General features: G+C 43.1%; 1 protein-coding gene across 1 annotated transcript in view; it reads right to left on the reverse strand.

The window, feature by feature from the left end:
* Positions 1–10328: 10328 nt before the first annotated feature.
* The window catches only part of TRMO (tRNA methyltransferase O), a 19461-nt gene continuing 14449 nt past the window's right edge, over positions 10329–15340 (reverse strand). The window contains exon 6 of the mRNA XM_008707867.2: positions 10329–13600. Coding sequence (XP_008706089.1) covers positions 13588–13600 — 13 coding nt within the window. The 3' untranslated portion in view covers positions 10329–13587. The remainder of the gene's footprint in view (positions 13601–15340) is intronic.

Genomic DNA, 15340 nt, shown 5'->3' on the forward strand with positions numbered 1-15340 from the left:
GTGGAAGCAGCAGTGGCCCCACTAACCATCAGTCCAAGGACCTACTAGAAGACTCTGTGCATCCCAACCCCATACCTTTGGAGTCCGCAGGATCACACTTCCTCAATCTCATATGAATCTGGTCAGTTTATTATGAGTCTTCAGTTGCACTTTTCTTTTTTTCAATTGGACTTGACTGGAACTTACTGTTTTATTAGGAAATTAGTTGAAGGGCATCTGGCTGGCTCAGTCGGAACAGCGTGTGGCTCTTGATTCTGGACTTGTGAGTTTGAGCCCCACACTGGGTGTACAGATTACTTAATAAAATCTTAGGAGCGCCTGGGTGGCTCGGTTGGTTAAGAGTCTGCCATCGGCTCAGGTCATGATCCCAGGGTCCTAGGATCAAGTCTCGCATGGGACTCCCTGCTCAGCAGGGAGTCTGCTTCTCCTTCTGCCTGTCACTCCCCCTGCTTGTGCGCGCTCTCTCGATCAAATAAATTAATAAAATCTAAAAAAAATTAAAAAATAAAAAAAATAGAGGGGCACCTGGGTGGTTCAGTCAGTTAAGCGTCTGACTTCAGCTTAGGTCATGATCTCAGGGTCCTGGGATCGAGCCCTGCATCAGGCTCCCCACTCAGTCAGAAGTCTTCTTGTCCCTCTGCCCCTCCCCCTGCTTGTGCTCTCTCTCTCTCAAATAAATAAATAAAATCTTTAAAAATAATAAAATAAAATATCACTTAAAAAAAAGAAAAGAGGGGCGCCTGGGAGGCTCAGTCATTAGGCGTCTGCCTTCGGCTCAGGTCATGATCCCGGGGTCCTGGGATCGAGCCCCGCATTGGGCTCCCTGCTTGGCGGGAAGCCTGCTTCTCCCTCTCACACTCCCCCTGCTTGTGTTCCCTCTCTCACTGGCTGTCTCTGTCAAATAAATAAAATCTTTAAAAAAAAAGAAAATTGGTTTATTTGCTCATCTTCTTGATTGTCGTGATGGTTTCACTAGTATATGTATGTGTCATAACTCATCAAATCATACATTTTAAATAAATTGCCTCAAAAACTCAGTAAAAAGAAAAAAATGCAACAGTGATGTGAAATACAGGACCTCAAAAATATTAAGATTTCAATAGGGATTTTGGTAAAAATAAAGAAAGTGGATAAGAAAAATCAAGAAACCTTTCATAGAAGAAGTAAGTATAGGCATGATTCAAAATTAACCAAATATATTTTCATAACAACTCTAAGTGGTCTCTTTAAACAATGGAATATCTTCAAGAGAAGGCCTCTCCTACTCCTCAAGTCGGGTTGGGCTTGGGTGTGCAGGCTGGGGCAGGGCCTTGGGAGAGGGGATTGCCCTGTAAAATCAGGAAGAAGAATGACCATGCTGGGAAAAGTGGGGCACCTGGGAGAGAGGGGAAAGGGACAGCAGGGCGGGATGCTGCGTGGGTGGTGGAGAGAGAGTTGAGAGCCCTTAGAGGCACAGCAACACAAAAGGGACTTTGGGAGGAGAAGAATTAATCAGAGGATTTTGAAGTTGTTTGCCATGGTGTGTGCTATAGGCCTCTTCCCTCTGGTCACTCCTGCACTGTCTTTAGCAAAGGCTGCATTGCTCACTAGTTCTTTTATATGAAAGTGGATTCTTCGGGGAATACTGAAGCGGGTAGGATGAGATATATGCCTGTGTTGGTGCAAGACAAAAACAGATTATGCAGAGAAGCCGGAGTTAAAGACTCCAGTGTGAATCCCTGGAAATGAGCAAAATTCTCCAGGACAACCCTAGGCCTTCAAAGGCTGTGGAACTGGTGGGGTTCAAGCTGAGCTCTCCAACAGGTAAAGAAGGACTCAATTAATATCTAGGTTCTAGGTGGGAGGGATAAGGAATAGCATGAGGAGATGTACATCCGACTTGATGAAAAGATGGAGCTGGAGAAGAGGGCACAGAGGGAGGTGGGATTAGAAAGGGCTGGAGGGTTAAGGGGTCTGCTGGCTGAGAAGCTAGGAGTTCACCTTAAACTCTTTGACCCCCCCCCCCAAACTACTACCTTGGAGAAACTGACAACCAGTCCCCAGCACAGATTGAGTCTTTTTTTTTCCCTATCCGTCTTCCTCTTTCCACTTTTTAAAATCAATTATGTTGGCCCAGAAAGATAACTGAGATGGAAACTCTCAGGGAAGAAGAGAGAATCACCCTCGTGTGCAGGGAAGAGCTACAGTAGAGACGAGGGCTTCTATCCAATACCCACAGACCACCTGTCTGGGTGTTGTCCAGGGGCTCTGGGGAAAACCCAGTCATGCAATTTAGGGGCCATGGATTGAATTATTCAGAGAGTTCAGAAAACCTGGAGAACAGAGTCTTCAACATTTGTTCACCAGTCACCCTCCCATCTTGGTGTGTGGACACGGCCTTTCCTATGTGTTAGGGCTAATCCGAACAGCAGTGCTGAACCTCTGAGAGTTTCTAATCAGCTGCTAGAGTCCTAGTGCTGTCCTCATGGAGGGGGATCCTACCTTCTGAAGCAAATGCCATTTGAGATTTTGTGCCCTTCCTCAGGAGAGGTCTGCTAATTGAAGAAAATCAACTGAGGACCCTACACAGAAGATCCTTCTCTGAGGTTTTCTAAAAAGAAAAAAGAAAAGAAAAAGTAAATAGACAATACTTTTATCCACTTTACAAATGAATAAAAGGGAAGGAACGTAGAGCTCCATTCATGCATTATAGAAAAATTAATCATTGAATAATGATCCATGAATAATGCCTAGCAAGGAAAGAGTAAGAATTGAGCCCACCATTCGTTTCTTGTCTTTCAGCATTCAATGCAGAGGAAAGAAGAGGAGCAAAGAGGGAGCATTTGCCTGTTCAGTCCAGAGCTCTCAAGAGTGAAGCTTATCACAGGTAAAGAGAGAAAAATATAATACAAGACGAAATCAGAGAGGGAGACAAACCATAAGAGACTCTTAAGCATAGGAAACAAACTGAGGGTTGCTGGAGGGGAGAGGGGTGGGGGGATGGGGTAACTAGGTGATGGACATTAAGAGGGCACATGATGTAATGAGCACTGGGTATTATGTAAGACTGAGGAATCACTGACCTCTACCTCTGAAACCACTAATACATTACATGTTAATTAACTGAATTTAAATAAAAATAAATAATTAAAAAAATTTTAAAGGGTACAGCTTAGTTTTTCCTTTCCATGAGACCCAGGTCTACAATCTCTGAGGACATCAGCTGCTAGAGCCCACTCCTCTTTGAAAACAAAGCTCTCAGCAAGGAGACTCATAGAAAGGAGTCAGAATCTAGAATGTTTTTGGGTTCCCTACTTGGCCCATCCGTGGGAATGAAAGAATGCTGGAGGGGCGCCTGGGTGGCTCAGTAGTTAAGAGTCGGCCTTCAGCTCAGGTCACGAGCCCGGTGTCCTGGGATCGAGCCCTGCATCAGGTGGGGAGCCCGCTTCTCCCTCTGCCTCTGACTGCTGCTCCCCCTATTTGTTCTCACTCTTTCTCTCCGTCGAACAAATAAAATCTTTTTTTTTAAGTTAAAAAAAAAAAAAGAATGCTGGAGCTGGCCAGTGGGTCTTGCCCACTAGGTGGCAGTGTGAGGTGCAGTGGTAGGACTATCTGGGGACCCACCCACCTTTTGGGTCCTGCTTTGGGACAAATTGTTTAACTTTCCTAAGGTTCATATTCCTTGTTGAGATATACTTGGCCTGCACCCCTTACAGCGTAGTTATAAGGATCTGATGGGGTAAAGTAAAAAGCGCTATTCCATACTTGAGCCTGTCAGTTGTTGTCACTGACTAATCTTGTACACGAATGCTTGGGGCTCTGAGTCTAGTGTCCCAAAGGACCATTTTACTCAGCCTCCTAGAAGATCCCTTTGCTCCTCCCTTCACCACATGTGACCGAGTCTCCTGGTGTCCCAGGCTGGAGAGCTTGCCAGAAAGGAGCTCACGTGACGGGGGACCTGCTTGCTCTTTGGAAAAGCAGGTATTGATGAGTCTCTTTTTTCCTGTACCTCTATTCCCAGCACAGCCTATGTGATTCCAGGGCCCCACTTGACATGGGAGGGTAAACTTATAGGGAGGGAATGTGAAAGAAAGCCCCTGCATGAGAAATGAGAGAAGTGTCATGAAGTCAGTGATGTAGGGGAATGTGACTCCTGCCATCCTGCTGGGTCTCCCATCCCCACTCTGCTCCCAGCTGCAGCTTGTACCTCTTGTCTTGGGCAGCCACCTGGGCTAACTTCTTAATGAGGGCAGCAAGATCCCTGCTGGGAGAGTCATGATAGAATGACTGTAGAAGCTGATCTTCTGATGTTTGGGGAGGCTGGGGAAGATGTTGCTCCCTCTGTGTCCCCTTTGTCTTCCCCATCTCCTCTGCCTGAGCCTTCCCCTCTCTCAGAGGCCCGTCTCTGGGGGACTCTGCAAGCAGGCGCATAGAGATGGTAGCCTCTCTCCCTCAGTCCTGATATCTAAGAGCTCCTGAATACACAAGTCATGAAAGGAGTGAATTTCCAGATTATGGAGGAGAGAGAATAGGAGGAGGGGTACTTCCCAAACAATCAGTGAAATGAAGCACATCAGTGAAATCTGGGACTACTTTAGTCTCTTGCTGACACACAAGAACCGAAAGCTCCCAACCCTTGTGGAGTAACAGATAAAGCAGAGCAATTGCACAGTCCTCAGTTTCCAAACCCCAAACACTGGAGGGGGCAGGAGGCTCTTTGCAGCAGAAATAGGACTAGCTCTCCCAGAGTCTCCCGTCTCTGCAAAGTCCTTGGGGCAACTGTCCTGGTCTCTGGACAGGGTTGATCCCCACTGGTGTCTTCCTTTGTCTTATTTAGTGGATTCCCTAACGGGTCCAGTTCATACCCAGGCTAAAGAATCCCCACTGACCTCAGCCGCTACCTCAAGCCTCCCCTTCAATTTCTCTCCCACTCTCTCAGCCCCAGTTAGGGTCTGTGGAGCGTCCTTTCCTAGACTCCAGGATGAAGTATCTCTCACCCAAGGGAAATTCAATCCCTGGACTGGCACTTATTGTAGAAGCAGCTGAAACATTTGTGATGTTTGCCCTCTTTTGGTGCAAAGATCTCAGGAAATCATTAATCCTCTGGCTCCCAACAGTCCTCAGTATAACAGTACAGGGGCCTTTGTGTCTCAAGTACCAGGCTCCATTTTTGACGGAGAATTTCCCAGCGAGGAGATCTGGGGGCAGCTAGAGCACCACATTGGAAGATTTATCCAGCACTGAGCCCACCTGGCACACATAAAGCCTCAGCACAAACTAACAGGGACTTCTCGGCCAAAGGGCAAATGTGGACCTTCACAATCCTCTGTTGTAGGTGCCAAAGCAGCAGGGAAGGATCTAGGCCAGATGACACTGAGCTATCCAGGAAGTTTCCATGTGAGGGGCCAGCTAGGGAATGACCTGCGAAGAGTATGCAGCATATTCCAAGAAGTGCCTTCCCCTCCAGTACCCTAGTATTTAGAAAGCTACCCCATGAGGAGCCTCGGGTCTGATGCTGAGGAGATAGAAAGTGAGTTGGTATGTCACTCAGGGAATGACTCATCAAGGGGTTCAAGGGCGAACCTAGACCAGAAGCAATGGGAACACCCTAAAGATTCACTTGGACAAAAAGTTGGGTAGATATCTCCAGCAGGAGCCCTTGTAGGTGTGTGTAGTTCATGGCTCGTTGCCAACTGCCCCCTCCTTGAAGTACTATAGCTAATAGGAAACTGGACATTTGGCACCTTCATGGATCAGGAACACTGCCTGAATATCTCTTGGAGGCTTTCCTTCCTTGATCCAGGCATTAGATAAACACTAGAAGTCCAGGTTATATGCTTTGGAGTATAGCCGAGGTAGAACTTACCTCTCAAGGTCCTTGAATCCATAAAATTGTTAAGTTGATAGAGACCCAATCATGGCTTCTTCCCAGTCCACTTTTCTCTCTCAGCCACCCATGTTTCAGGGATAGCTGAGCCAAAGTTGTTCATTAGCTCTTTGGGAAAGAAATCATTCACTGCACAGGTCAGGAGACAAGCTGATCAGAAAAAATGCAATTCCTACTCTGGATAGTCCTTTCCCTGCCCTCCCAGTGTGAGCAAGGAAACCAGAGGGCCCTGAGATCTTGGTCATGGTTCACACAGGACCCTCAGTCCAGGGAGAAAATGAGACAAACTTTTGCCCAACGTCATGGACAAATCGTGGCACAATGTGACTGTATGGGGGACAAGAGAGGCAGTCCAGAGTCACTCCCAGTCAAATGATGGCAGGACATAACCCAAGGGGTAAGAGTGGAGTTGTGTACCCACAGACTCCAGCCACGGAGGAGCAGTGCCCCAGAGGCAGAGAACAGAGAGAAGAGTGTCTGGAGGGGATCCCCACAGAGGGGAGCGTCTTCTTGGAGTTTCCACTTTAGGAAAAGGATATTGGAGATTTAGGGACTCCCCCAAGGATCAAAAAATCCAGGGAGACAGTGAAGTCCAAGAAGACTCCAGCTGCTAAATCATAATTGGAAGATGTTCTGAGAGTCCGTGAGCTGAGAGATCCTCAGAAATTGAATGTCTGAGTGGCCAAGGGACTCCAGTGGCAAAGTATTGCCCCCATCCCAAGTGTTGGTTGCCCAAGATCTGCAACAGTCAAGGCTTAAACAGCAGCTTGCTGGTGGAGATAGAGATGCAGAGCCAGCATCAGGGTTTTCCCACTGAAGTGCCCCCTGACTCAGATAGCCTGCCTACTTAATTTCCTTGAACATATAAATCAATCTGAGGAGAGTTGATATCTTAATGATACTATGTCCTCTGATTCACAAACATTGTAGAGATCCCCATTTCTTCAATTTCCCTCAGCAATGTCCTATAATTTTGTGTACAAACATCATACATATTTTGATACATTTTATCCCTATGTATTTCATAATTTTATGTAAATGGCATTTTTATTTAAACTTCCAATTGCTCATTACTAATATATAGAGATAAATTTTACTGTTGTTTTTTTACCTTATATTCCATTACTTTGTGAAACTCATTTATTAGGTCTAGTGGCTTTTGCTGATGTAGAATTTTCTTCACAGATATGTTATCTGTAAATAGGAAAATTATATTTCTTTCTTTCCAGTCTTATGCCTTTTCTTTCTTTTTCTTGCCTTACTGCATTAGCTAGTACCTCCAGTACAATGCTGAATAGAAGTAGTGTGTGTAGACATCCTTGTCTTGTTCTTGATCTCACGGTGGAAAGCGTTCAGTCTTTCACCATTAAGTACGATGTTGGCTGTAGGGTTTTGTAGATTGCCTTTTATCAGACTGAGGAAGCTCCCTTCCCTTCCTAGTTTTGAGGGTTCTTTTAAACCAGGAATGGATATTAGATTTGGCCAAGTGCTTTTTCTGCATCTATGGAAATGATGGAGTTTTTTGTTTTGTTTTGTTTTGTTTTTTAAGATTTTATTTATTTATTTGAGAGAGTGTGTGTGCACAAGTGGGGGGAGGGAGAGGAGAAGCAGACTCCCCACTGAGCAGGGTAGCCAAAGAGCGGCTGGATCCCAGGACTCTGGGATCAAGACCTGAGCTGAAGGCACATGCTTATCCAACTGAGCCACCCAGGCACCCCAGTTTTCTTCTCAGTTTGTAAATATGATGACTTACATTGATTTTTTTAAAATGTCAAACCAACCACATATTCCTGGGATAAATCTTACTCAGTCATGATGTATTATTCCTTAATATATTGTTGGATTACATTTCTTAAAATTCTGTTTAAAACTTTTGCAACTATATTCATAAGAGATATCAGTCTGTAGTTTTCTTTCTTGTAATATTTTTGTTTTAGGTATCAAGGTAATTTTGGGATCACAAAATGAGTTGAGAAGTATTCCTTTACGTATTTTGAAAGAGTTTGTTTAGAATTTTTTTTTCTTCTTGGAAGAAAAAATGCTTGATAGAATTCCCCAGTGAAGCCATCTGCATCTGAAGTTTTCTGCGTGAGAAGGTTTTTAAATACAATTTGAATTTGACATAAGGGCTATTCAGGTTATTTATTTCTTCTTAAGTAGATTTTGATAATTGGTATCTTTCATATTTTTCATTTCATTTAAAATTTATTGGCATAAAGTTCATAATATTCCCTTGAACTATCTGTACAATCTATAGAGGTGTCATCTCTCATTCCTGATATTAATTGGTGTCTTCTCTTTTTCTAATCCGTCTGGCCAGAAGTCTTTCAATTTTATTGATCTGAAAGAACCAGCTTCTGGTTTTAGTGATTTCCTCTATTTTTTGTTTTCTATTTCATTGATTTCTGCTTTGATCTTTATTATTTTCTCCTTCTGCTTATTTTGGGTTTGATTTGCTCTTTTTTGCTTTTATTGGGATTTTAGCAGGCAGCAGAAACAAATGCGTGGATTCGTGCTATGTTTATCCAGAAATCAGAGACGTGATTTGAGAGAAAGAGGTGATGAACTCAGTTTTAGTTTGATTTTCTGGCTCTTTTTCTTTTCTTCTTCTTCTTTTTTTATGGAACTGCCATTTGTAGATTCTCCTAGCTAGAAACTTTGAAGCTAGAATATAAGAATGTTGGTTCTGCAGTTTGACAGACTCTGGATTCATATCCTAAGGGATTTATATTCCTTCCAGCTGTAAAGTAATTAAATGTCCTGAGCCTCAGTTTGCTCATATGTACAATGGAAATAACATCATCTTTTCTTATAATGAGTTAACCATGTAAAGCTCCATACATTCCCATAGAGCTTGACAAACATTAGCTATTATTTACTTTCATTACTTTTTTTTTTTTACTCATTCATTACTTTTATCACAAAAATATATCCTACCCTAAAAACCCCTCCATCATTCAAGGACTTTTTTTCATATTAACCCAATAAACCAGATTTCTACTGCTCCCCTCAGGAGTGTGGTAGCAAAATACTAAAAGCTAGTTTTTGCTTTGTAACAAATCACCCTAGAATTAGTGCTTGAAACATTTTTTCCCTTCTGTTTCTATGTATTGGCTGGGCAGTTTTTCTGGTCTAGGACAACTCAGATGTAGATGATGTGGGGTATCTTCATTTGTATGCGTGGTAACTGGTTCAACGTCAGCTGAGACTCAGCCATTTATCTCTAATTATCCAGTAGGCTAACCCAGGCTTGTTCATGTGGTAGTAGAAGGATTCCCAAGAGGAGGAGAGGGCAGGCTCTGAAGACCAAGCTTCTCCCACCTTATGAACCAGTGGACATTTTGTGTTTGACTTCCCTAATTTTATGCCAATTGTTTTCCCTATAGTCATTTGCAAACACTCTATACTCATGTTGTCTGACTATATATTAAAGGTATCTTTGAATGTAACCTTTTATCTTGGCAAAGATAGGATATGAGGCAAAGAACTAAGAAAAATCTCCAGTTCTGATATGAGGGGGTGCCTGGATAACCTGCCTAACCCCTCTGGGACACGCTCCTGCCTTGGCTCTGCCAGTTCTCTCAGACCTCAACTCCTCCCCCAATCCAGGCAAGAGCCTGAGCCTCCAAATCAGTTGACAGCCCCACTCCACCCACCACATAGGCTCTGCTCTGCCACCTGCCAACATGCCAGCCTGCCCTTCCTCCAAGTTGGCCCCACCTCCACCTCAGCACAGCCCCCTTACCCAGTGGACACAGCTGATCCCCAGCTCCAAGCTTCTCCTTTCTTGCTGACTAAGCTTCCATTCCAACAGTGGGTAAGGGCCAGCTCTGGGGATGCAGGAACAGCAATCCCCACCAGTCACATAGTCTGTGAGCTTGCTAAATAATGCAAGTAGACAGATTCAGTGGGTGGAGCTGACGAGTGAATGGATCCTACAAGCAGAGACCCATCCCCTAGTCCAAAGTGGATGAACCGCGCAGGCTTGGTGAATACAGGGCTAAGGTGCTCTCCATGGCTCTGCCCTCTGCCAGCAACACCATCCGCATAGGTGCCTGTTTTTTGCCTGGAGGCGCTATGTGTTATCCAAGCCCTCTCTCTCTGGAAGAACGGAAAACATCAGTGCACCCTCGGGGAAAAGCCATCCAGGCTCAGCCAGTTTACCTGCCTCAAACTGGCTCAGCTTCACAGCTGATGTGTGGCCTGGGTGGTTTCTGGTTTTGTGATCCACATGTAATGCTCCAGAAAAAAGCAAGAATGTTTCTTAACTCTACTTACCAGACTTGGGGGGGGAGAGGACATATAGTTACGTATTTAGATATATAAATCTAACTTAAGGGAGGACCTTTTACTCTCCTTATGCTCCACATATAAAAATAGTGTGTGTTCATGATAAGAAAAAATCCACAGCATACTGAAGAGAATAAAGTTCCCTGCCTCAATGAGTCCCCAGAGACAAGCATTGTTAACCATATTTTTATTTATCCTTCCAGAAATTTTCTACATGTGTCTAAACATGGATATATATAACCTCATTCACAAATGAATAGGATGTTTTACTTATTTATTTTTTAAAGATTTTATTTATTCATTTGACAGAGAGAGACAGCCAGCGAGAGAGGGAACACAAGCAGGGGGAGTGGGAGAGGAAGAAGCAGGCTCATAGCGGAGGAGCCTGATGTGGGGCTCGATCCCAGAACGCCGGGATCACGCCCTGAGCCGAAGGCAGACGCTTAACGACTGAGCCACCCAGGCACCCCAGGGTGTTTTAACACATCCTTAGTATTTATGTCATTTGTAAGTTTTTTCACATGGCTCTATGACTAGATCCTTCCAAAAACACAAATAGTCCCTCTTTAGAAGCATGTGATAACCCAAAAACTTAATTTGTAAATAACCTTTCCAAACTCAAAACACCTTTTCAGAGGAATCATGTTTTAAATCAGGATCAATAAACTTTTTTCTACAAAGGGCCAGCTAATAAGTATTTTCAGCTCTGCAGGCCACAGTTTCTGTCACGTTCTTCTCTTGGTTTTTTGTTTTTGATTACAATCTTTCTAAAATGTAAAAACCAATCTTAGCTCTTAGGCTATAAAAAAACAGAGTGTGGGCCAAACTTGGCCTTCGGATTATAGCTTGCTGACCCCTGTTCTAAATAGCAGTTAGGTGCCAAGCTTAGCTCACAGAAGCAATGGGTTGCTAAGATACCAAAAGCGATAATGTATTTTATCGTATTATTATTTTTTAAAAATATTTCATCCATTTACTTGTCAGAGAGAGAGAGCACATGCGCACGCAGCAGGCAGAGGTTGAAGCAGACTCCCCCTGAGCAAGGAGCCTGATGGATGAGGGACTCCACTGCTGGGACCCTGGGATCATGACCTGAGCGGAAGGCAGATGCTTAACCGACTGAACCACCCAGGCGTCCCGAGATAATATATTTTAAATTGCTTTGTAAACCATAACATCTCTACCAATGGAAGAACTATTAGGCAGTTCTTCAGTACTTAGCATGTGGGTAATTTTTTAAAATAAAAACTGAATAAAAATAAAATAAAAACACTGAATAGAAAAGTTTTATATATCTTGACTTGCATGAATTAGTAAAGAATCTGAATAGAATTCTCAAGTGATCTACAAGGCAGCAGAGGTAGGCAACATCTTGTTACTTCCAATCCTACCTTTTTTGTCAGCACAACATAAACACAGCTTGATTCAAGTTTGACTGGCTAGTGTGGTGTGAGTTCACTGGACAAGTAAGTGGCTCTCTTCATCAAAAAATAGAGTGGATCACTGAATTTTTATCTCCTGTGGACATTGAAAAGGCTCTTCTTGTGCCTCTTCACAGTCTCATGCACGGACCTAAACCTTGACTCCTCTGTGAGCTGTACCTCCTGTAACCTACAAAGGTGGAGAAGGGGCAGAGAGTAGAATAGAGAGGATGCTGGAGAGTCATCTGGTGACACCTATATTAGGAGCCTTATTTTAACAATAACAGAAAATCCTTGTCCTATTTCACTGAGCTTTAACCCTTATGACTTGCCTCTTCTGTCATAGAGAATAATTTCATAGCATGACAACACTTATCTTCTCATAAAAGAAATGCAGAGATTTTCCTGAAGCATCTGGGCTGAATCAGGAAAGACGGTCAAAAAGTAGGGCACTAAAGAAGATCATGTATGAGAAAGGGGTTGACCTGCTGATTGTACACACAGGCAAGGAAGGCAGTTCATGATATATGTGCAATCTGAGAAGGGAAGGCCAGGTGGAAGGAAGATGCTGCCCTGGGCATCATGTGGCTTCATGTCAACTGGGTCCTTAAGGCAGGGGCACTCTGTGATATCTCCCTTAGCAAAGCATCCTATATCTTGCTGAAAGAAGTTCTTTAAAAAAAAAATTCTGTAATAAAAAAAGAAAAGAGAGGCTATCCATACCTTGTACTTCAAGCACCCATTGGTTCCCCTGAGTCTGCTCATCCAGGCAGGGGGGCCAGAGCACACTGGCAGAGGAAGGACGTCAATGATGACAGGCACAATAAAAATATTATCTAGTTTGCAGACCACTGAAGAGTTTAGAAAGTACTTTCCAAGTATTATCCTTGTAACAACTCTGGAAGGGCACGGATTTGGAGATGGGCGCAGTGACTTGCCCAAGGTCACATACAAGGCAGAGCAGAAAACAGCACTTGAAGTTTCTGAGGCCAAATTCCGTATTCTCCGCATCTCCCACTCTGCTTCCCAGGAGGTTCCACAGAGATCTGGTAGGAACAGGCACTTCTACTTGTATTTCCCCCGTTCTTTACTTAGTGCTTGGATTCCCATTAACATCACTTGAAGTGTCCTGCACTTGTTAAGCACATGCAACTGCTGACCATCAAATAAACCAGCATGGTTTGCTGAGCATCTGCATCTGCGTGGGGGAGACAGCAGAGCCGCGCAACGAAGGGAGCCAACGCTGGGGCCAGACTGGGGGGGTTGAAATCCTCAATGCACGGCTGACCAGCTGTGTGAGCTTCAGCATGTTACTGAAGCTCTGATCAATGTATGAAGAGCTTGTAGCCCAGCGCCAAGCACATGACAGAAGTTCAGTACCTGATACAGATTTCACTCTTACTGAGTCTTTACCTACCTTCTTTGGGACAGTTATCATAAAAAGAAAACTACCAACAAGAGGTTGATTGGCATCTTCAACTCCACTCTCTTCTTTCCAAAGAAAAAAGTCACAAATACATAAACTGAGTGAATACCTTGTAGATACATGCTCATGGGCTTGGCTAATGAGTCTATCTGGTTGTGCACAGCCTCCACCTGCTGAAATAATCCATCCTAGCCCTTAAGCCAAGCTGCAATTTAAAAATTTAATAAATGGCACTCATCCTCTAATCTCTTCCTATATGTGATTGACAAGCATCAGTGGAAGCATCTTGTGGAAGTTACTGTTCTGAAAAGCTGGGGTAAGTGGGCTGAAAGCCAAAATTACCTGAACAGCTTGAACTCCTGGAATTTATTTCCAAGTTAGTGAAAATAATCAGCTATCAAGGGCTCCCCCTACTGGCACCAAAAAGCAAAGGCTAAAATTTAAGGTAGATAACATTTATGCACAGTACAGAGTTCCTTTCTTCTTCTGGAAAAGTTCTCACAATGATAAGGAATATAAGACTTACTTCAGACTATTTCTCCTTCTGAAGGATGGAAGTTCACGACTTAGAGATCCAAATTTCCTCACAACGGGACACTGAAAATACATGCGTAGAGACAAAAGCTCACACAGGAGATTCAAAGATTGGGGGTGGGGAGACGCTTAACACCATGTTAAATGGGCAACAGCTGAAGGAAATGGGGGTGGCTCAGCAGAGAGACAGGACCGAGGGGTAGGGAACTGGAATAGTATCTGACAGGCTAGCATGGGAGCACATCAGCCTTATGCTATGTGGCCCTGCTGGAGGGTGGAGTTATCAGAGAACAGATTTTATCTCATAGAAAGGAAGAACATTTTAATAATGAGCACTATCATACATAAGGAACTACAAAGGGCAGGGGTGAAGGATCGTCAATGACTAGTGAGTGGGCAGAGAACGAAACTGGATTACATTTAGGATTTTAGTTCCAAAATCCTGAGAGTGTATGTTAAAACTCCAAACAACTAAACAGTCCTGTTGCTAGAAGGCTAGTTGGTATCATCCTCAGACTATTTTTTTCAATATTAAATATCAATATTTTGTGTTTCAAGCCCTGATTTAGAGTCTCAAAATAATTTTAAGAGAAAATCAAAATCAAAATAAAAGGTAGATCATACCAATGTCAACTTCCTAGTTTTAACATTATGCTACACTTTATATAAGTTACCATAGGAAGAAGCTAGGTGAAGGATACACACAGACTCTACACTACTTTTGCAACTTCCTGTGAATCTATAATTATCTCAAAATAAAGAGCTTTTAAAAATCAAATTAAAGATATTTCCCCAAGAGGTTCTAAGTAACCTCAAAGACAATCCAGTTTGGTTCAAGAGTGCAGTGTCATCAGCCACAAATAACTCTGTGCAAGTATCTACAGGCAGCAGGGCTCATTTCAAAACTGTGATCAATCAGCTATTAAGATTTACAATTGCGATTAGGAAAGCCTGTCATGTTGACAAGTGTCTTATTTGGTTATGCTGGTCATAAATCTTCAGTTATCTCAGATCACATCACCAAAATAACCTATGGGCAATACATTCTCACAACCGCTTCCCACACTGTACTACATAGGAACCATGCACAGACTTAATTACTATATTTATCTAACTAACACAATAATGTGCTCATATTTTCCTTCTCCCCTAACTATGACTTACGACAAGAACTGCATCTTGTTTTTAATCTCATTTTATCACCAAAACCTAACCCATAGTAGGTTTTCAGTAAATACTCACAGAACAAATAAGAAATAAACCAGTAATTAAGTTATTTTCTTGGACTTCTGGGACTTTCTTTGACTTTCATTTCTGATACAAAGACATCCAAAGAAACATCAGAGTCCCTACTTTGGAATCAGGATTAAATATATCTATACTATATACATATATGCATATGACAAAGTCTATAAAACGCAGGGGGGTTAATCTCTAAAGATCTTTATAACCACTTGTTTTTGATCTGTTAGTTTCCTAAGACATTGTTAACTCAGTCTGATTTATTTTTTTTAAAGGTTTTACTTATTTATTTGAAAGAGAGAGAGAGAGAGAAAGAGCACAAGCAGGGGGAGTAGTAGGCAGAAGGAGAGGGAGAAGCAGACTTTCCGCTGAGCAGAGAACCCTATGTGGGGCTCGATCCCAGGACCCTGGGATCATGACCTGAGCCGAAGGCAGATGCCTAACCAACTAAGCCACCCGGGTGCCCCAACTTGGTTTGATTTATAATGAAATAGAGAGGTCAAGCTTTTCTTGACAGGAAAACCAATATGAACTGTTGAACAGATCCCCTGAGCTTACATA

The sequence above is a fragment of the Ursus maritimus genome, unplaced genomic scaffold (assembly GCF_017311325.1).
Source record: "Ursus maritimus isolate PB19 unplaced genomic scaffold, ASM1731132v1 scaffold_17, whole genome shotgun sequence".
Taxonomy (NCBI): Eukaryota; Metazoa; Chordata; class Mammalia; order Carnivora; family Ursidae; genus Ursus; species Ursus maritimus.